General features: G+C 38.2%; 1 protein-coding gene across 7 annotated transcripts in view; it reads right to left on the bottom strand.

The window, feature by feature from the left end:
- cacna1g (calcium channel, voltage-dependent, T type, alpha 1G subunit) overlaps positions 1–22,013 on the bottom strand; it is a 321,489-nt gene that overhangs the window by 249,014 nt on the left and 50,462 nt on the right. For all 7 annotated transcript variants that reach the window (XM_062056250.1, XM_062056253.1, XM_062056254.1 and 4 more), the window contains exon 3: positions 10,490–10,587. In XM_062056250.1, the coding sequence (XP_061912234.1) occupies positions 10,490–10,587 (98 nt within the window). The remainder of the gene's footprint in view (positions 1–10,489; positions 10,588–22,013) is intronic.

Genomic DNA, 22,013 nt, shown 5'->3' with positions numbered 1-22,013 from the left:
GGCAGATTTGTTACAACCTAAAGAAACGTATGAATGTACTGTATGTCATCAACCCTTTTTAAACATGTGGAATGCTGCTGCTGCCAAAAAAAAACATTTGAGTGCGTCTTGTCAAACTCTGTGGTACAGTAGTTGAGGAACTCTGAAAGGGCAACCTGAGGCTTTGTCCTTTTGAGTGTTTTTCATAAGCAACTACTCAGTGAAAAACTGCCTGCGTCGACGCCATAAATCTAGTCTTCTAGTAGGGAAATGAATTTGTTCAGCATCGAGAGTGCCCATGTATTTAAATTGGGTAAGTGCATCTCAAAATAGCTTGAGCTCAACAAACATCTCCACCCAGATTTATGATGGAAGCTTCTCCAGGGGCCTCGATCAGACTGCTCAAGAGATGATAGCAGGACAGAGGACCAATATCAGCCTTTGCAAACACACACATACATACCATTTTTCCCACAGGGCCAGACCAAATACTTAATACATTAATGACATTATTGGTTCTCTCATAGAGATGGATACATTTTACACTTGAACAAATGTGGTACAGATTCTCGTCAACTGAGATTCGATACAGGTACTCAACAGTACTAATTTTCAGTACATTTATTATTAAACATTTAAAAAAATCATATTTTAATAGTAAAAAATGTAAGTAACATTTGAAAATTAGCTTTTATGATATCTGTTCTCCCCAGTTGTTGTTTTCCAATTACATTTGTTAGTCATTGTATAAAACATCAAATGGCAGTAGGGTATAGACCAGGGGTCGCCAACCCGTCAATCGTGATCGACCAGTAGTTTTTTGGCACCCTACCAGTCGATCGTGAAAATATTAGAAAAAACAAAATAATTAATATGACATCAGTGACACCTCCACCTGGAGAGTGATCAGCAGACTCACAAACAGGCATGCATTTTAACCCATGAACACTGGACACTATGCCTCTCTCTCTTCAGCCTCACATCTGCCACTCGAGACACTGCGACCACCACACCTGCTCGTCGCGCAAACACGCTTTTCATGGCGTGCACAAATATCATGGAGTTGCAACGCATCAGACATTTTCTAGCATCCAACATCAAACAATTCTTCCCCTCAACCACGATTCCATGACCATCGTCGCTCGCCTGCCAAATAGGGTTCGTGAACATTGCTCCAAAGTATGGATTTTGTGTTAATTTATATATACAAAAGTAAACATTGACATGTGCAAAGGCAGTAATAAAATAAAACAAAGTGGCAGCTAAAGAAGGACTTGCCCGTTTATCTTCTCTTTTATCACATAGGAAAAACTTGCAATGTGAACAGCTAATTTTACTACTTCCAGCACTGACGTAAGCTGACTCGCGTCCTATAAGTGATGAACAAATATACTATATTATTAGAATATAATGATCATTTACAGTCAGCTTCAACAGCAGGGGTGCCCAAAGTGTGGCACGGGGACCATCTGTGGCCCGTGACTTGTTTGTCCTTGGCCCTAGGCACATTACAAACAAAACAAGCAACATTTGGGAACACAGTAAGAAGCACAATGATAAATACAACTAAAATGTTGACATCAGCTAATAACAACACAAAGCTTTGACAAAAAAAATAAAAATAAAATAAAATGTTATCTATATATATATATATATATATATATATATATATGTGTGTATATTAATATTTATATATATATGTGTATGTATATATATATATATATATATATTTATATATATATATATATATATATATATATATATATATATATATATATATATATATATATATATATATTTATATATATATATGTATATATATATATATATATATATATATATATATATATATATATATATATATATATATATATATATATATATATACATATAAAAACAACAAAATAAAATGTTTATATATATATATATATATATATATATATATATATATATATATATATATATATATATATATATATATATATATATATATATATATATATATATATATATAACATTTTATTTTTATTTTTATTTTTTGTCAAAGCTTTGTGTTGTTATTAGCTGGTTTTTTTAATCATTGTGCTTCTTGCTGTGTTCCCAATTGTTGCTCGTTTTTTTTACTCTTGTTTTGCACTGCTGGTACCCCCACAGCCTGTTAAATGGGCCCTGCTACAGTGGTCATTAGGTTTTAAAGTTTGACCAATCTTGATTGAGCCCATGCGATATGGCAACTTTCTGCTGGTGTTTTGTTAAACCAAGTTGCGGCATTGTTGAAAGTGAGCCCTTGTACCATCTCCAAACTGAAGGCCAAGCTCCTTATAACAGTGTATGTCAGAAATACACTGCTAAATAGGCATCCCGAGAAGACCGTTTCCTCACCCTGTCAGCACTTATTTACATTTGTAGAACAATGTGGTCACAGCTATCTGCCCGGATAATCAGGAACAAACTGCAAACAGCCAATTTCCAGTGTCATAGGTTTGCTAGGAGCCATGCCTTCCCTTCACCATTAGGCCTGTTTCAATCATCTAGTCCACTAAACACCAAACAAGAGTCAATGGCAGAATAAGCCGTTTGGCATTGGCAGTAGACATGTGACGTTGGCAAAGTCATAAGTCTTTTGGATAACTTTTTAAGAGGAAGGGCTCCCTTAAGATCCCTTCAAATACAGATAAATCCCAACTCTAATTTGGCAAAAGTTTCATGGGCGAAACCTAGATTCTAAGCTCTACTGCTCATCCCACAAATGCATGTTCATTACAAATGTGGCACCATTTAAAAAGGGTAATAAACACGCTTTCCAACGTTGTAAGATGTATTGCTAAAAAACATTGTTGCAACAAAGACATAATTCACCAAACACAAATGTCCTTACTTTATGTGCTATGTTTATGTGTGTTGCTTCATGGGTGGCAGTTGATGACTATAAAAACTATGACATAAAAGAGGGTAAGGAAGTGCCTTGTAAATAATTGTTTACTGAAACACACACACATCAGGTAGGCCTGAATTACCCTCTTATATAGGCTACTACAGTCTGTATTGAAATAAAAATGTACATTGAATTACGAACTACTTATTAAATGAGGTTTGCAATTGGAAACGTTTGTATTTGGGAACAAACTTCCCCAGAAGAAAATATGGACAAATGGTTCCATCCCGACAGAGGTCCTTATTTTACTAAAGTTGTTTGCATCTGTGTACACTTTGAACACACTATAGACCAGGTCTATTCCACCACATACTGAAGACGGCCGCAGTTTCAAGAGTCCAAGGGCTCGGGGCCAGACAAATGTGGTTGTTTCGTCACAAAGTGCCTCTGCAGGTTATATTCCTTTGAGATGTAATTTACTTAATTACAGATTACTTAATTACAAAGTAAACACATGGGCTTTCACACTACACTGTCAATAAATTATTTATTCTACCCTCGCTGCTCAATTCCAGCATGTGCAGCTTGTTGACACTATGAAGCAACAGAAGCTCCAGAAGTATTGTTGGGGATTGATGTTCCTTTTTTTTAATCATTTCCCTTCCTCAGTAAGGTAAGACTGAAAATATAGACATAAAATTAAAATTACACAAGTTTAGCGTCTATTGTGTATTTTACATAAATAAGATCCATTGTGTATTTCACATGAATAAAATAGAAGGTTTAATGTTAATACATCCACACAACAACATATGTTCACGCATATAGAAATCAAACAACATCCACATCAAACAATGCACACAATGTACCGGTATGTGACTCATCACAATTAATTCTAAGGTGTAGCGTTATCCGCCTCTACTGGTCAAATTTTTCGCTACATGTAATAAACGAGTTCTGATCGCCAAGAGTTATTCATACACAAAAAAACAACACAACCACAAATACAAAAGACAACACAAAGTCAGCAATTTCAATACAAAACTAACTAAATATATTTATGCACAATATCTACTTACAAAGATTTGACTAAGATTTGTGATGAAGCTTACACGTGTGCATTTCTACCATTGTTGCTTCTTGTCGAGAACATAAAAAGGTCCGACAGGAAACAATGACTTGAGCACTTGCAAATAAATATACTTTGTTGTCCAGTCGTTGTTAAAATTCAGATTTTCGCAATTAATCTTGTTTTTTTTTTTTTTTTAGGATTGAATGCGTAGTCTTCTTCTACTCACCACACTGCTGCTTCATGGTGACACGTTCCTCGCTGTTTCCCCCTGTGGTGTGGCGGGAGTACTACATACTGTATATAAGCAACCCTAGATTAAATGGTTTCATGAAGCCTATTTAGGTGATGTTCGGTGGGCCAAATGGAAGGCTTTGGCAGGCCGGATTTGGCCCGCGGGCTGGCAGTTGAATAGGCCTGCTATACACATACATACAGTAACTTTAACAAATAAATGGTTCGAGTCGTAAACCTGCTCACTTTAACTTCATGTAAACTGCAGCAGTAGGTGCAATCACTCCACACACAGGCCCACTTCATGTTATGTGTCTCCCTTAAAATAGTTCCCATTGCAACCTGTGTTAACTAGGAACATGTATAATACAATTTGCGTGTGGCACTACAGGCCACTGCTTTATCTGGGAAGGAGCTCAACAAAACACTTGAAATGTTCGCCGACCAAACGTACGTCCTTCATCTTTGATAAAAAGGTAATATAACATGCTACAGTAGGTTGATGTTCAAATTTCCAGTGGTTGTGAATACTGTGTGTGTGGCCGACAATGAGAAAGTGTGCCTTGAGTGAAGAGAAGTGGGTGTGCAAGTTTATATATGACCTTGGACTTCAAGACTGCTGTTGGCGAGTTAAAGTCAGCAATAAAGATTGAAAAGAGCATCAGACTGTTGAGATGTTAAACTATCACCTGCTGCCTCCCCCTCTGTCACTGACAAGAGCTCCTTTACCACTGCTGGGTGACGCTGACAGACCCTGCACAAAAATGCTGCCAGAAAATTCTAGAGAAAACAACTGAATCCGGAGTTTTGTGTGCGGATTCATATTTTGTTTGGTCAATTATTCATGAAAAAAGGACATAATCACGCTTTTAAAGAGGATTTAAATAATACCTGTAGTGCGTTGGTGTCTTGCCAGATTTTGTATCTTGTAGTAATACAGAATTTGTATAACTGCTGTAGAAGATCATAGTTTGAATGTGTCGTAGAATTTCTGACCTTTTGACCTATATTTCTTGTCTTTTAAGAATGTCCGCTCATTTTCAATTCTCTTCTATTTTGTGCCATTGAATGGACCAGTTGTGGGACAAAGGTGAATATGGAGTTATGCCAACCTGTCTACAGAATGTTTAGAATTTCCAAATATGACTAAGAGATACAAGGTTGTTTTGGAACAGACAAAACCAAAACAAAACAATCATGACGCACTAAATAAAAAACAGTGACGCACAAGAGACATATAAAAAATGGCAGAAGACCGGAACTCGACAGTGATTTTGGCTTGTGTGTGTCTTGTTTACTCCGGAGTAACATGTGGTCTGTCTGCACGGCCAACTCAATGCAACCTGCACTTCTGATAATGGGTAAATAAATTTGTTGTACTAAGCTACTTTTGTTGCCTGCTTAAGCTTCGGACAATCCACTACAATTGCCAAAGATGTTTGGTAATGTAATCTGTGACATTTCTACCTGAATAAAGGTATGTATGTGAGTATATGTGTATTTGTAGGTACAATATATTTGACTACCAGTGTGTGTGGGAGCCAGAGTACGGCCCAAGCCACCCAGAGAGCCCAACCCACAAACAGCAGGTGTGGTGCCCAGGGAACCAGGGACCACGCAGCCAGGCCGGCCAGCGACAGGAACCCCAGAGCCAGGCCCACCGTGCCGCCCGTAAGAGCCAGCAGCAGGCCGCAGACAGACGCACCCGGCAGACAAGGCACGAGAAAAGCAGGGGACAGCCAGACCTCAAGCCAGCGAGAGACCACACCCCACACGGGCAGAAAGGCGGGACGTCCCGCCCGGTGGGCCAGAGACTCCCTGCAACCGGACGGTAAGACCGCCCCCACCCCACCAGCAACCGGGCCCCCATGAGCCCACCCCGCACCCCCCAAACTCATATTTTGTTCACTTCATGTTGTACAAGTTAATGGTCTTCATATTGCTGCATGACAATGTCTTAATATTCTTTATTTATTAATAAATGGTAATATTCATAGTGTTAAACAGTCTGTAACTGAGGAGTATCAACCACAACATGTTATAAAATAATTTACACAATATTTCGGCCAACCAGAAAAAATCCCCCCAGCACATATTACACAACTGATTTACTAGCATCTATCAAAGCAAGATCTTAATGTAAAACAATTAGGACATTTTTATTTTGTTGATGTAACTAAACCGCCCGAGTGCAGCTGGGATTGGCCCCAGCACCCCCTCTGCGATCCCGAAAGGGACAAGCGGTAGAAAATACATTAGATGAATGGTTTGACAAGGTGTCTTGACATGTTTTGAAGACCGACCTGACTTTCTGCAATAAAAAAAAGTCCCTTTTTGACTTCCTGCTTACTTTGCGGAACTTTAGCAAATCGCAGGGCTTTGTGTCTGTGCTTTGTGTTTGTGTCAAGTCAGAGCCCCGCTCTCCACCCACCAAGACAAAGACTGTGAATGACTGAAAAGAGAGCTCACTGCGTTCAGTTAATTCCACTGTTAAATAAATGCGGTCAAGTGCTGAGAATGATGCACGGACTGAGATAGCAAAATGGATTGGTAACTGCTAAAGTCTTTCTGTTTTGTGTGCCAGTGTTTTCTGTATTTGTGTAGATGAAAAAAGACTGCTCTGTGTTTGCTTCTTGCAACTTTTGGTGGGCATTTGTTCAGTTATTTTTATTGGGTTTACTGACTGGATCTTGGTTTCATGTGCTGTATAAATAACATCTGGGTACTGTATTTTTAAAATATGGTTATAAGAAACTCACCTTCACTATCACATCACACTGATCACGGTTGTCCAATCTAAATTCGCTGGTGTTTAAATGCTTGCGATTGGTCTTGCGGATAGGGGTTAAAGCAACACCGCGGCCACCACACCTGCTCGTCTCGCAAACGCGCTTTGCATGACGTGCACAAAAATCATGGAGTTGCAACGCATCGGACATTTTCTAGCATCCAACATCAAACAACTCTTCCCTCAACCACGTGTCCATGACCATCATCGCTCGCCTGTGACACTGGGAAGCTTGCAAGTCAAATAAAGTTTGTGAACATTGCTCCAAAGTATGGGTTTTGTGTTAATTTATATATACAAAAATAAACATTGATATGTGCAAAGGCAGTAATATATGATAAAACAAAGTGGCAGCTAAAGAAAGACTTCCCCGTGTATCCTCTCTTTTATCACATAGGAAAAACTCTCCAGGTGAACAGCTAATTTTACTACTTCCAGGACTGACATAAGCTGACTCGCGTCCTATAAGTGATGAACAAATATACTATAGTATTAGAATATAGTGATCATTAACAGTTAGCTTCAACAGCAGGGGTGCCCAAAATGCGGCACAGGGACCATCTGTGGCCCGTGATTTGTTTGTACTTGGCACCAGGCACATTACAAACAAAACAAGCAACATTTGGGAACACAGTAAGAAGCACAATGATAAATACAACTAAAATGTTGACATCAGCTAATAACAAGACAAAGCTTTGACAAAAAAACAACAACATAAATTGTTGCACCAACTATGTTATATATCAGGGGTCACCAACCTTTTTGAAACCAAGGGCTACTTCTTGGGTACTGATTAATGCGAAGGGCTACCAGTTAGATACACACTTAAATAAATTGCCAGAAGTAGCCAATTTGCTCAATTTACCTTTAACTCTGTTATTATTAATAATTAATTATATTTATCTTTGTGGAAACACTGATCATCTTAATGATTTCTCACAATAAATATATATAGAAACAGATAAATATCAATATGCAACACTTTATTTTTACATTTTCTCTAAGTGCACATTTTTCAAATTGAACATTTTCAAATGATCACTTCTAAGACAGTCTTGTGAAATCACAATATCCCATTTTAACTAGCTAGCCACTAACATTTTTTAACAAATCATGAATTACTTTGCACCATGTTTGTACAAATAATAACTCATGTAAAATACAAAAGTAAACTCTCAAATTTTTAAATCATGTCACACTTTGAACTGGACACCAAATTTGTTATCTGTTTCTTTGTCAGTTAGTGGGAAGCCTGGCATTGCATGCTGTTAACTAGTGTGTTGTACTCTGGTGTGTAACTTGACACTGCAACTCTGAGTGAGTCTTGCAGATGTGCATCAGTGAGGCGTGTTCTGTGTTTGTTCTTGATGAAGTTCATGTCAGAAAAGGCTGATTCACAAAGATAAGATTTTTCCTCATTGTTTGCGGAACCTTCTTAATCTTGTGGACATATTTTCACAGCAATCTGGCCTTAAGCTTAATTATGATGAATGTAAAATGTTAAGGATCGGAAATCTAAAGGGAACGTCCTTTCGAATGGAATGCAAAGTGCCTGTTTTGTGGACAGATGGACCAGTTAACATACTTGGTGTTGTTGTCCCAGAAAATCTGGAAGATCTAGGCTCAGTAAATTATGATAATCGACTAAGAATGCTGGACAAAATTATGCAATTATGGAAAGGGAAATCCCTAACCTTGTATGGTAAAATGTCTATTGCCAACTCGTTAATTATTCCTCAATTTATTTATTTGTTTTTGTCATTACCAGCTCTATCACAAAACTTTTTTAAGATTTATGAGCGGAGGGTCTTCGATTTTGTCTGGAACGGCAAACCAGAAAAGATTAAAAGAAAGGTTTTGTACAAAGAGTATGAATATGGGGGCCTGAAACTTCTCAACCTTGAAGCTATGTGTCTGTCTTTAAAAGCATCAATTGTTCCAAATATGTATTTAAACATTGAGTGGTACACAAATGTCCTGTTGGACAAAAAACATGTACTGTATCAAAAGAAATTGTATCCTTTTTTACAAGTGATCCCCTCCCAGAGAGTCTGCTGGGAAACATGGCGGGGTTCATAAAGGAAACAATCCACTCATAGTGGTGTTTTCAATTTTATGTGCCAGAAAAAAGAGATGATATTTTACAGAAGTTAATATGGATGAACTCTAATATTGTAATAGATGGAAAGCCTTTCTTTTGGAAAAATATGTTTGAAAGAGGAATCATTTTTGTCAATGATATTATCAATGAGAATGGTAAAATTATGAAGTATGATGAATTTAGAGCTATGTATGGTGATGCTTGCTCAAGCTTTTCATTTTATCAACTAACTGGAGTAATTGGTAAAAGATGGAAACAAATAATTAATTATGGAACTACTAAATTATTAGTTTGTAAACCTCTAATAAGAAATTGTAGTTGGCAAAAAAGGAACTAAAATAAATAGAAACATATATAATTTTTATTTAATAAAGAATTCTTTGAAGGCTGCCTCATACAACACAAATGGAAAATGGGAGGACTTTTTTGACTGCCCGTTGCCATGGGATGCCATATTCAAACTAATCTATAAAACCACTATCGAATTTATGAAAATGTTAGTGGACCAGCAGCCTATACAATCATGTGTGCTTCAGGGACTGTGTCCCTTGCAGATGTGTTGTCTATGTTGTGGGAACCAGAATATTGGTAGCAGAAAGAAATAACCCCTTTTGTGTGAGTGGGTGTGGATGAGTGTGCATGGGGGAGGTTGTTTGGGTTGATGCACTGATTGAAAGTGTATCTTGTGTTTTTTCTATGTAGATTTAATTTAAAAAAATATATATATATATATATTTTTATTTTTATTATTTTTTTAATTTATTTTTTTTTTTTTTAGAACAGGCCCGCGGGCGACTCATCTGGTCCTTACGGGCGACCTGATCACCGCGTTGGTGACCCCTGTATATATATATATATATATATATATATATATATATATATATATATATATATATATATATATATATATATATATATATATATATATATATAACATAGTTATATATAACTCACCAACCTTTTCCAGCCCAAGATCCCCAGTGTCAGCAAAAAAACCATAGCAAGATCTACTCCTGCGCCAACTATGTTATATATATATAAAACATAGTTATATATATATATATATATATATATATATATATATATATATATATATATATATATATATATATATATATATATATAACATAGTTGGCGCAGGAGTAGATCTTGCTATGGTTTTTTGCTGACACTGGGGATCTTGGGCTGGAAAAGGTTGGTGACCTCTGGTATAGACTATGGTAACTACGGTGTGTCGCTAGGAAGTAGCAAGTGAAGAAAAGTTGAGCCTTGCTTTACGTTGAGCGTTTTCTATTAGGCATACTTGCTTTGTTGGCATGGAAATATGTCGCTTTGAAGCCTGACAATGCAAGTTTGTGTCGACTAATGCCATTTAGAAGTCAGCTGTATATATGCTGTATATATGTATTTGTATTTTTTTGTTCTGACTGGTCTAGCACTTACTTGGCACTCTGTTGATAGCTCTTAGTGGCCGCAACACACGTACTGTCCTCACTGCGGAGAAGCTGACATTCTGAAGGTTGAGGGAATACTCCAACATCCTACAAGATACACAAGGAAAGAATCAACATGAGTCAATTTCAGTCACAGAATGTGCCGAAGTGCCAATTCACAACAGAAGTTACCTCATGGCATTTTTCATTCAAACATGAAAGAAAACCAAATGATCCCAATATGAATAAACACTTTGGCGATGAAGGAAAGGAAAAACTCTAAGAATGAAACCTCAAACAAAAGAGACTCGGAACTGTCTCATTCCACCAACATTGCAATATGTTACAGTATATTCTTATATAGCAGGGTTGCTGCGCTCATTTTTTTATGTCTTGACTATAATTAAAATAGCGAACGATATAAATGGACACTTATTAGAAATAAGAATGCGGTGCACTTGATGAGTTGGTTCACACAGAAATCAGCGGTATCGTGTCCCGTTGGTCGGCATCACTAACGGGTTCACCTGTAATAAAAACGTGGAACCTGAATGTCTTCTTTTTTCAACTATAGGAATGTTGCGTTCAGTAAATATTGGGAAAGTAGTAATTGATGCTCTAATGAGGCAAATCTCATCTAATTTCTGGTCTTCAGAGACAAATGTCATGCATGTGTTCTGGCAAAGAATATGCTTTGATTCCTGAGTTCAATGGAGCGCGACCACAGTGCATGTGTTTGCGCTTGTATATGGAGCGCGGCACACACGCAATGTTTGCGGGCCTGATAAACATGCGTGTATTCACACGCACACTTGCAAAATCAACTTCAAAAGCAGAGGGGAATGCACGTGCATCCCCAGTGGAGTCGTTGAAAGGGGAGAGGAGAAACGTGGCGTCAGCAGCGCACGAAAGAGCAACATGAGATGAGTCTGGCTGGTAACTCCGAGACTCCTCGTAGTCTTTGCAGCAGCTCCTTGGAGACTCCAAGGTGGGTGATGGGAAGTTAGAAGGACAAAGCTGAGGATCATTGAGGAATGTTTTTCTTGTGTCCTGATCAGACTTTGTCACTGTCTCTTCCCGCACTTCGGAGCATATGTCAAGCACATGTGCGGCTTAAAGGGTTGTGCGAAGAAGGAATTCCCTTCTTCCACACACTCCAAGTCTGTTATTCTCACACATTTAGAACGCATGCAAGCTGGGGGCGTGTGTGCACGCACTAGACAGTCCTTAATAAAACGTATGAATGTGTGGCTCCTTGTGCAAGCACTACCTGGATTTACTACACAAATGCAGAGTTAACTGCCTGTTTTGTCTGAATCAGGTAAATTATAAACTTATAAAAAATGGTCGGTGGTATCATTTGGGTCGCATTTAGGTCAACGTTCAAAAGATACCGTGACACTTTGAAAAAACACTAAAACATTGAAACAACTCCCTAGTTCATCAAACCCATCTGTCCAGTACACATACCAATAATCAAAGAGCAAAACCTCTTGGTGGATTTTAGTTTGGATAATTAGAGCAGGGTTTGTTGGCACCATCCAAACCTAAATCTACCAATCCGCATAGGAATCTCTGAACAAGTAAAGTTAAAGTTTGTATACAACCCTTTGTTTTACTATCAAGTCAATAAAAAGTAGGGTAGGGTATTGGCAAAGACTTCACATTAAGATATGTATCACGATACAATGCGTATCACAATACAATACAGTAACGCAATACTGTATTTAGTTTTGGCGATATATTCTGCATCGTTCACTGATACATTTAAAACGCAGCCTTAAATACAAGTTGTATTTACAGTATGTACACTAGATTTAGGTAATAAGTGAAACCACTCCAGCTATATATTTCAAATAAATCATTGTAATTTATTTCAATTGTACAGAAAATGAATGAGGTGTCTTGGCACTTGCATTTAACAAAAATGTCCTCTACTTTTTAACCGATTATTTCTTGTACTGCCTTGCTCACCACTGACTCCGCACAGCAAGGCTGCAGTACAGCAACACTTTGCGGAGCACAGGTGCCAAAGTCATCCTTGTGTTACAATCAGCTCAAAACCTGAACAAGTCCCAATTAAAATCAACGTCAAACATCACTGTTATGTCATTAGATACAAGATTGTGATATATTGTCTTATCGATTTTTTTTGCGACCACTAAGTTTCAATATCAGTAGTAATAGACCTACTTTGAAAACAAACTATGGCTGTTTTGTATTTATCGAACTGACAATTATCGGACCGATCTAATGAATTATGATGTCACAACGATTATTCAGCTAACATAAAAAAAAAACTTTGATAATTGATAAATGAAAAAAAAACGTCAATGAGGCAAAATTACCTGTATTGTGGGTTTGGGTGAACACATCAAGTGCCCCTACCTCGTAGGAGGTCACAAACTTCTCCTGAGCTCACCGGAACACTAAATACATACATGATCATGCAGGACTTCTTTACTCCTTCAGAAGAAAACATTCCGCATGCCACCTGCACCAAATGCCCTGCAAACACTCTGCTGGGAGGGTAAAAAACACCAGGCTTCAAACACACATCAAACCTCACCAACCACTAGAAATGTTGCCAGCACCACCATGATGGTGCCCCGAAAACCCATGAAGACGCATGTGCCGCCAAAAAAGCTGGCTGAAGCCAGCCACAAAGAAAGGCTTGGGGCAGTTCCCGCCGCCGCTATTGCCAAAAAGCCCACCAGAGACAACCCTAGGGCCATCTGTGATCTCATCATGGAAACGACCAATCCCCACCATCGCTGAAAACACTGGCCCTTGTCAGCCAGCAAACCACTTGCACACAGGGTTTGTACTTCCGAGCCACAGTTATGTAATTGCCACACTCCTGCATACACTGATGGATGGAAATAAGGACTAAGGTTGTTCCAATACTTTCTCCACTTCCAATACGACATCGATATTAGAGCCTTGAGTATTCATCGATACCAATAATAATTGTTATTACTTGTGTTTTGGCAACACCTAGTGGTCACAATAATTCATTGTTAAACTGAGTAAGCTGCATGATCCAGACACAATTGTTAATGGATACTTTCTAATACACTTCTGCCTTTAGACTCCAAAATGTATCAATTAAGGCTGTGTTTCTCAATTATTTTCTGTTAAGACTCCCATAGGAAGAAGAAAACATGTAGTGCCCTCTACTCTTCTTAGCGACTATAAATAGTATAATTTGTCTAAAAAATTGTCATACTTTAAGTACACTTCTGTATAACAGTGTATCTTTATTAACATTAAAGAAAAACTATAGATCAACTTACAACAAATAACTTTATTAACATTGTGTTTTAGTCGTGTTTTAGTCTGTAAGAGAAAATATTTAAAGGCCTACTAAAATGATTTATTTTATTTCAACGGGGATAGCAGATCCATTCTATGTGTCATGCTTGATCATTTTGCGATATTGCCATATTTTTGCTGAAAGGATTTAGTAGAGAACATCGACGATAAAGTTGCAACTTTTGCTCGCTGATAAAAAAAAGCCTTGCCTGTACCGGAAGTAGCGTGACGTCGCCGAAGGAAGGACTTCTCACAATTCCCCATTGTTTACAATGGAGCGAGAGAGATTCGGACCGAGAAAGCGACGATTACCCCATTAATTTGAGCGAGGATGAAAGATTCGTGGATGAGGAACGTTAGAGTGAAAGACTAGAAGGCAGTGCAAGACATATCTTTTTTTGCTCTGACCGTAACTTAGGTACAAGCTGGTTTATTGGATTCCACACTTTGTCCTTTTTCTATTGTGGATCACGGATTTTTTATTTTAAACCAAATCGGATACTATATCCTCTTGAAAATGAGAGTCGAGAACGTGAAATGGACATTCACAGTGACTTTTATCTCCACGACAATACATCGGCGAAACACTTTAGCTACGGAGCTAACGTGATAGCATCGTGCTTAACTGCATATAGAAACAAAATAAATAAATCCCTGACTGGAAGGATAGATAGAAAATCAACAATACTATTAAACCATGGACAGGTAACTACACCGTTAATGCTTTCCAGGCTGGCGAAGGTTAACAATGCTGTTGCTAACGACGCCATTGAAGCTAACTTAGCAACCGGACCTCACAGAGCTATGCTAAAAACATTAGCTCTCCACCTACGCCAGCCAGCCCTCATCTGCTCATCAACACCCGTGCTCACCTGCGTTCCAGCGATCGACGGTGCGACGAAGGACTTCACCCGATCACAGATGCGGTTGGCGGCCCAGAGACGGAGGAAGTTAAGGTGAGTTCGGTGGCTAGCGCGTCTGCTATCCATCTCTCAGTCCTGGTTGTTGCTGTAGTCCGCCGCTAATACACCGATCCCACCTACAACTTTCTTATTTGCAGTCTCCATTGTTCATTAAACAAATTGCAAAAGATTCACCAACACAGATGTCCAGAATACTGTGGAATTTTGAGATGAAAACATAGTTTTTTGTATAGGATTCAATGGGTCCGTATACTTCCGTACCAATCCTTGACGTCACGCGCATACGTCAGCATAAAAAAAACGTTTTCAACCGGAAGTGTGGCGGGAAATTTATAATTGCACTTTATAAGTTAACCCGGCCGTATTGGCATGTGTTACAATGTTAATATTTCATCATTGATGTATAAACTATCAGACTGCGTGGTCGGTAGTAGTGGGTTTCAGTAGGCCTTTAAAGTGTGTCAGTTTGCCTAAAAAAAGTATCCTTATTTGAAGTATAAACATATTTTGACGAATTTAGGGTTGTATAGCATACCGGTATTAGCATAGTACCGCGATACTAATGAATCACATTCTGTACTATACCGCCTCTGAAGAGTACCGGACCAAGTACAGGAGCGTTACTACTATGAATACATCGATATTTTTTGACATCACACCATCTTCTCTCGTTTTTTTAAAATGTAAATTATGTTTATAAAGTCAGGAAATATGTCCCTGGACACATGAGGACTTTGAATATGACCAATGTATGATCCTGTAACTACTTGGTATCGGATTGTTTGACTAATCTTGAACGGGTTTGTGCTGAAAACAAAGTTTTGTTGTACTTGTACAATGACAATAAAGACCTATCTAATCTAATCTGATCTAATCTAATCTAATTAATACCCAAATGTGTGGCATCATCCAAAACTAATTGAAAGTATCAAACAACAGAAGAATAAGTGAATATTACATTTTACCAGAAGTGTAGATAGAACATATTAAAAAAGAAAGTAAGCAGATATTAACAGTAAATGAACAAGTAGATTAATATTTTGTTTTCTACCACTTGTCCTTAATCCATCCATCCATTTTCTCCCGCATATCCCTTTAGGAGTCGCGGGGGGTGCTGGATAATTTTGATAAAATAATAGAATGGAAAATGACACAATATGTTACTGCATACGTCAGCAGACTAATTAGAAGGCTTTGTTTGTTTACTTACTAATAAAAGACGAGTTGTCTTGTATATTCACTATTTTATTTAAGGACAAACTTGCAATAAGAAACATATGTTTAATGTTTTTATTAAAATACAGCCAATAAGGCGATTTTTTGTGGTCCCCTTTATTTAGAAAAGTACTGAAAAGTACCGAAAAGTATCAAAATAATTTTGGTACCGGTACCGTTACCGAAATATCGGTATCGGGACAACACTAGACAAACTTGAACCATTTTATACTGAAAAATGTAATTCAACTAAATAAATAATAATATTAAATATACATTTCAAATAAATTCTGAAAATATACATTTCATTAACTCAGGAGGACAATATATAAAACACTTTAACCTACAAAACTAAAATTAATAGAGCAATGTGTGCTGATTTATTTTTTTTAATTAAAATGAAGAAGTCAGCATTAATGGCTACAATGAGCATGTTTTGCAGTGTGCAGCTTTTCGAAGTGGAGTTTAAAGCATTATAATGCATTATACTGATAAAGAAGGCCCAAGTATTCATTAAAACAAGGCAGAGGTTTTATGTATCAAGTATATTGTAACATTACCCACAGTTTGAACAGTAACACTGTGTTTGAATACAGGAAAATAAAACATTACATTATATTTTTAAGTGAGTCTTTGGTGTTCTACTTGTGGTACCCGTAACACAGTTTGAAAATGACTGGTCTATACTGTATGGTGACATAATTACATAGTAACACCTTGGCGTGCACCGGTAGTTTTGGGCAGAACCGCTCATTTGTGCGATCCCGGTGCTCTAAGCCCCCCTGAGGGGTAACAGGCCCGGCCAGACACCAGGTAGGATTAAGCTGTCACACCTCTACAAGGTTACACAGTTCTTTGTCCTAGAGGGGTGAGGCCATGGACAGAACCCCAAGACAGTGTGATGTGATGAAACATTTACATTAGCATCTCACCCTGTAAACAAAGGCAGAAACAGCAGCAGCTTTGGGTGTGTTTATTATTAAAGTGTATTATTATGCAAGAAATAAATACAGAGTAGTGAATGGAGAAATATAAGCGTTAGAAATGTCAAGTGTGGCGTGAGAGTGGCTTGGCAGCTCTGTATTTTTAAACGGCGTGGAAACGCCAATCTGCACTAGGCCTACTGCTTGGCTAGCGTACCTAGTTTTGCATTCAGCTGTACTCGGCCTGCTAGCGTAGTAATCTCTAGGCAGCCAACGAACAACGGTTCTCCGGAGAGCGGCCGAGTTAGGGGTTTTATACGGAAATAAAATAAAAAAAAGCGGAATTAAGCTAAACAGCGGACAACTGGGATGCCTGATTTATGGGCGTGTGATGTTAGCCGTAGCATAGTAGTGATGTCATATTTGTTTAGGACAAATCTGCAGGTTAATTTTGTCAAATCCACCTTTGTTTGAGTCTTTCTTACCTCCAAGTGTTCAAAAATTACAACTAAAACTAAAAAGTAGATACAATACCAGTATCCGTATAGGCTTATAAGAATAAATACATTGTGTATCCCACAAAAAAACCCATTAATATTAATGCTAAATTGCATAACTCTGCAAGAGCATATTTCTGTTGAGCAAGATGCAAGAGCCCAATTAAACTGGCTCTGCACTGATGTGGAGAACCAGCGGCTTTACTAACTCCAGTATTTGATGATGACCAAGCCCCTCACCCTATCTCCAAAGGTGTGCCCCACTCATATCCAGTTTCTGCAATCTTGTCTTTCTGGTCAATCGCAATTAACATAGATGAAGGTGGAATGCAATTCAGCAGTTTGCTGATCACATGCTCCATTCCTTCATCACTTGTGAACCCTAAAGAAATCAGTACTTAAACAGATACAGTTTGGAAAGTCCATGTGATAGCAAGTTTTAATGTATTTCAAACGTGCTATGTTTCTGTGATTTTTCACATTCACAAAAAAAGTATGTCTGTAAAAACATAAAATTAAATTAAACCCTTTTTTTCTATTAACAGTTGTATTTTTAGGACACTTACTGCCTTTTTAATGATAGCCAGATGATGTTTGGTGTTCTTGACTACATTTGAACATCTCCAGTCATCAGTGCGTTCAACAAATAATGGGGATGACAGAAAGTTGTGTGCAAGTTCATGTTGATTATGCTGAAAAAAAGGGGGGAGTGCGATGAGGGAGGCCAGGAAAGCCCGACAATGAAGAAGTTTGCGTGCAGAGAATTCCCAAAATCAGCCCAAGAAGCAGTTCCACACACAGAGTTGAGGTTGAGGATAAAAGGCAAGGTTTTGCATCTTGTCATTCATACTAATTGAATACTTATGCACAAGTCTTAATGTCGAGAGATCCTAGCAAGGACAAACTCAGCACATTGTAATGAGATGCAAATAAATCTTGCAATGAAAGGTGCTGGCAGACATGCGGCGTGCACTAAACAGACACCCTCTCTCTTAATGCAGATGGTGAACACGTGCTACCATGGCACGGCACAGCAACAAATGCAATTGTGCATACACATGCTAACATAAAACAAGAAGTAACATGGTGACACATGATAGACAAAGTGCAGGTCAGACATACCAGATATCCCATGTCATACTCAACCTCTGCTGTCTTGTCCTCAGTTCACATTTAGTTAAAGTTTTATTTGCATTATTTCTAACTCATACTTGTAAAGCATCATCTTAGCAATAAAGAAGACAGCTACAGCAAGTCAATCGATAAAAAAATGCAATACTGTAGGGTCCAATGTTTTCAAACATTTCCAAAGTTACCAATCGACAATTTATGATTTTTTTTTCCCCATGAATGTGTTAATTAAAATGCCAGTAAAGCACTCTTTTAAATTGAAAATATAAAATTAATTGCAGCCAATTCGTGATCTTGACACAATGATGACAAAACAAAAGCGGATGTTTCCGTGTGACTGATACAGATTACCAGATGAGATGTTTTTTTTGACGAGTGTAGCTGCACGCTAAGACCATTCAATGTTTATTTGAAGACATGATGTAATAACTTGTTTGTTCGTGTTCAGCATTGGCCTCTATTGCTTCAGACCATTCCTTTGTTGGTTTAAAAAATGCACTTAAATTGTTTCTTTAAACAATTGAATGATATTCAATATGTAAGACAGCCACGGAACAAACAAAACAACGGATATGAATGAAAGGTGTACAGTTCTGAATTAGTTTTATTTCCAATCATCATCCTGTTTCATGACCTCACGAGACTTTGGATCTAAGAGCAATTTAGGGTATCCCAGCTAACTTTGAGTGAGAGGCGTTGTACACCCTGGACTGGCCACCAGTCAATCACAACAAGATTAGACGGTCAGAAAGCGGCTTGAATGGTCTGTAAAACATCATCTATGTAAAATTTTGAGCAAAGAACAATCGTTACATGTCATGTAGACCAGTGGTACCCAACCACCGGTCCAGGGACCGGCACCGGTCAGTGACGCATTCGCTACCGGGCCGCAAAGAGACATTAAATAATTTATAACCAATCGCATTTCTCTTACTTAAATTTCATCAGTCCCACCAGACACACCAATAAGCTTGTTTATAGATGTTTTATAAAACTCCTAATAGGAAGAACCATTTGCTATACTTGTTACATCTTTGTTACATGGGACAATGCACGTTAATAAAGATATAAAATGTAAAGGTACCAAATCGTAGCCAAAAGCTAGGTTCTATCCGCAGGCCGCGGCAGGTTGATGACCTAAGATCAGGGCAGATCAGGAACAAAGTGACCATAGTAGTTAAAGTGCATTAGGGAGATAGAAAAGTGTTACATTGTTGCATAAAATAATTGTGCTGAAAAAATACACATGTCCTTTGGCCTTGTAAATTAAAGTGCAGGTATTATTGCACATAGTCCTGTTACATAAGTAGTTAGCAATAACAGACGTATTTACGCATGGAATATCGGATCCAAAAAGTTAACGTTAGTGCATCTACGAATGAAATATTGCACAAAATATGAATAAATAACTTTTAGAATGGAAATAGTAATCCAAAGAAATCTATTGGAACTAATGGCAAGTATTTCTATCTTTCTTATATATCCATGCTCTTGTCCTTGAATGGGATATATCACCTATAAACCAGCAGATACTAAAGCCAAAGCAAAGCCTACTACTAGCAAAAATGAGCAAAAAACAAAAGTCTATGGAGAGCTTTTCTGCAAAGGGAAAAGGCCAGGGGCTCCCACTAATTGAATGTTATGGTGAGTTTTTTCATGTATTCATTTTTATCTATCTGCCAAACGTGGAAGGCCGGTCCATGAAAATAATGCCTACATTAAACCAGTCCCTGGTGCAAAAAAGGTTGGAGACCACTGATGTAGACCACAAAGAAGAGTTTTAAATGAAGAAAACAATTATACCTCTTTCGGGGCTGATTAAGAAAATGTAATTGATTTGTTTTGGTGTTTGCAGATTGTTTTAACTTGCAAGATACATTTTAATGTGTTCAAGCATGCATTTCTGGATCATCTCAGATGCCCGATCACCACACCGGCATCTGCCACATTTTTCATGACTTCTGCGCTGCTTTTTGGTGGTTTTTTGTGGACTTTTGGATCTGTGTCAGGGGAACCTTTTGGCCATGGCCATGTTTGCCCCGAAGACCAGCTGTTAGCCCTCTGCTACAACCGAGTCCACGTGTAGAGACCTGAGGAGATGCGTTGAGGTTCGGGGTGGATGAGCTACACAGAGCCCTGGCTGAATTAAACACTTTGATATTTGTAGATGGTTTCTCGCTCATCCGCCCGGACCGGACATTTGCCGAGAGCTAGTGGGCAGTCTAGCTTTGTCTCTGGTCGTGCAGCCCCCTCACCTCAGCAGACAATGATGCATGGGTGTTAAAATTGTGTTTTTGTATTGTTTGTCTATGCATTATATCTGCGCAATGTGTGTAATTCATTACGTATTTTGTGTTTGTTCTTAGTGTTTTACTTTTGTAGCTGTATGCAGAAATGGTGACGCTAAAGTGGCAGCTGGTTGCATCAGCTGTGTGCTCCTTTAATGGTGTTTATGTTTTTCGTGTTCTTTAAAGTTTCCCTCTTGTTTTCATGATTGTCACACACACACTAGGTGTGGTGAAATGTGTCCTCTGCATTTGACCCATCCCCTTGTTCACCCCCTGGGAGGTGAGGGGAGCAGTGGGCAGCAGCGGTGCCGCGCCCGGGAATCATTTTTGGTGATTTAACCCCCAATTCCAACCTTTGATGCTGAGTGCCAAGTAGGGAGGTAATGGGTCCCATTTTCCTATTCTATCTTCGGTGTACTTAAAAATACCGTAAATTCCGGACTATAATAAGCCACTACTTTTTGTCTACATTTTGAACCCTGCAGCTTATAAAACGGTGCGGCCAATTTATGGATTTTTCTTCGCTGACGGCCATAAAGCAAATAGTTTTCATCAAACACATGCAAAGACACTTAAATGGGGCTGTTGGTGATATGGTGCCATCTTTTGGACGAGTTGGCTCACTGCAGGTGCTGCTGGGTGAATTGTTTATTGCTGTTTAAAGCTTTGAACCGGAAGTAGAAATGCCGTTCTGTCCTCTAATTGTCCATAGTGTTTCCACTCGTATAGATTCTTTATTAATCTCTCCAGGCAACATTTAAAAGTTTTACAGCATAACTAAAACTATGTTTACTTACTAAAGGGTCCCATGTGTGATGTCTGTAGGAGTGTTTTCATGCAAATTTGGACATGCTATCGTAATGTAATGAAGCTAGCGTCATGAGCATTAGCTAATATGCTAACGCGTTTACGAAATTCGGTGTTAGTATTATTAACTTACAATGACATTATTTTTGTATTGTTTCAGTTTCACCAATTCCTCAGTAAATTCACCAAGAAGTCATTGTGGGGTTATTTTCTCTGTTTAGGTGATTGGAGAGCTAGCTTCCTCTGCTAGTGGGTCCATGACAATTACTTCTGTTTTGTTTGATCAGCCGTTTTACTGCTGTGTGACAGGCACCGTTTGGAAACAATTAAGGTGTGTAAATGAGCATTTATCAAATTTGTCTGTGTAAATAACTCATTTCACATTGCACATATTGACTATTATATGCAAAAATATTTGTTTTTCTAAAATGTAGT

The sequence above is a fragment of the Entelurus aequoreus genome, linkage group LG08, assembly GCF_033978785.1.
Source record: "Entelurus aequoreus isolate RoL-2023_Sb linkage group LG08, RoL_Eaeq_v1.1, whole genome shotgun sequence".
Classification (NCBI taxonomy): domain Eukaryota; kingdom Metazoa; phylum Chordata; class Actinopteri; order Syngnathiformes; family Syngnathidae; genus Entelurus; species Entelurus aequoreus.
The sequence above is the reverse complement of the archived record's forward strand: the minus strand, read 5'-3'. Positions and strand labels throughout refer to the sequence as shown.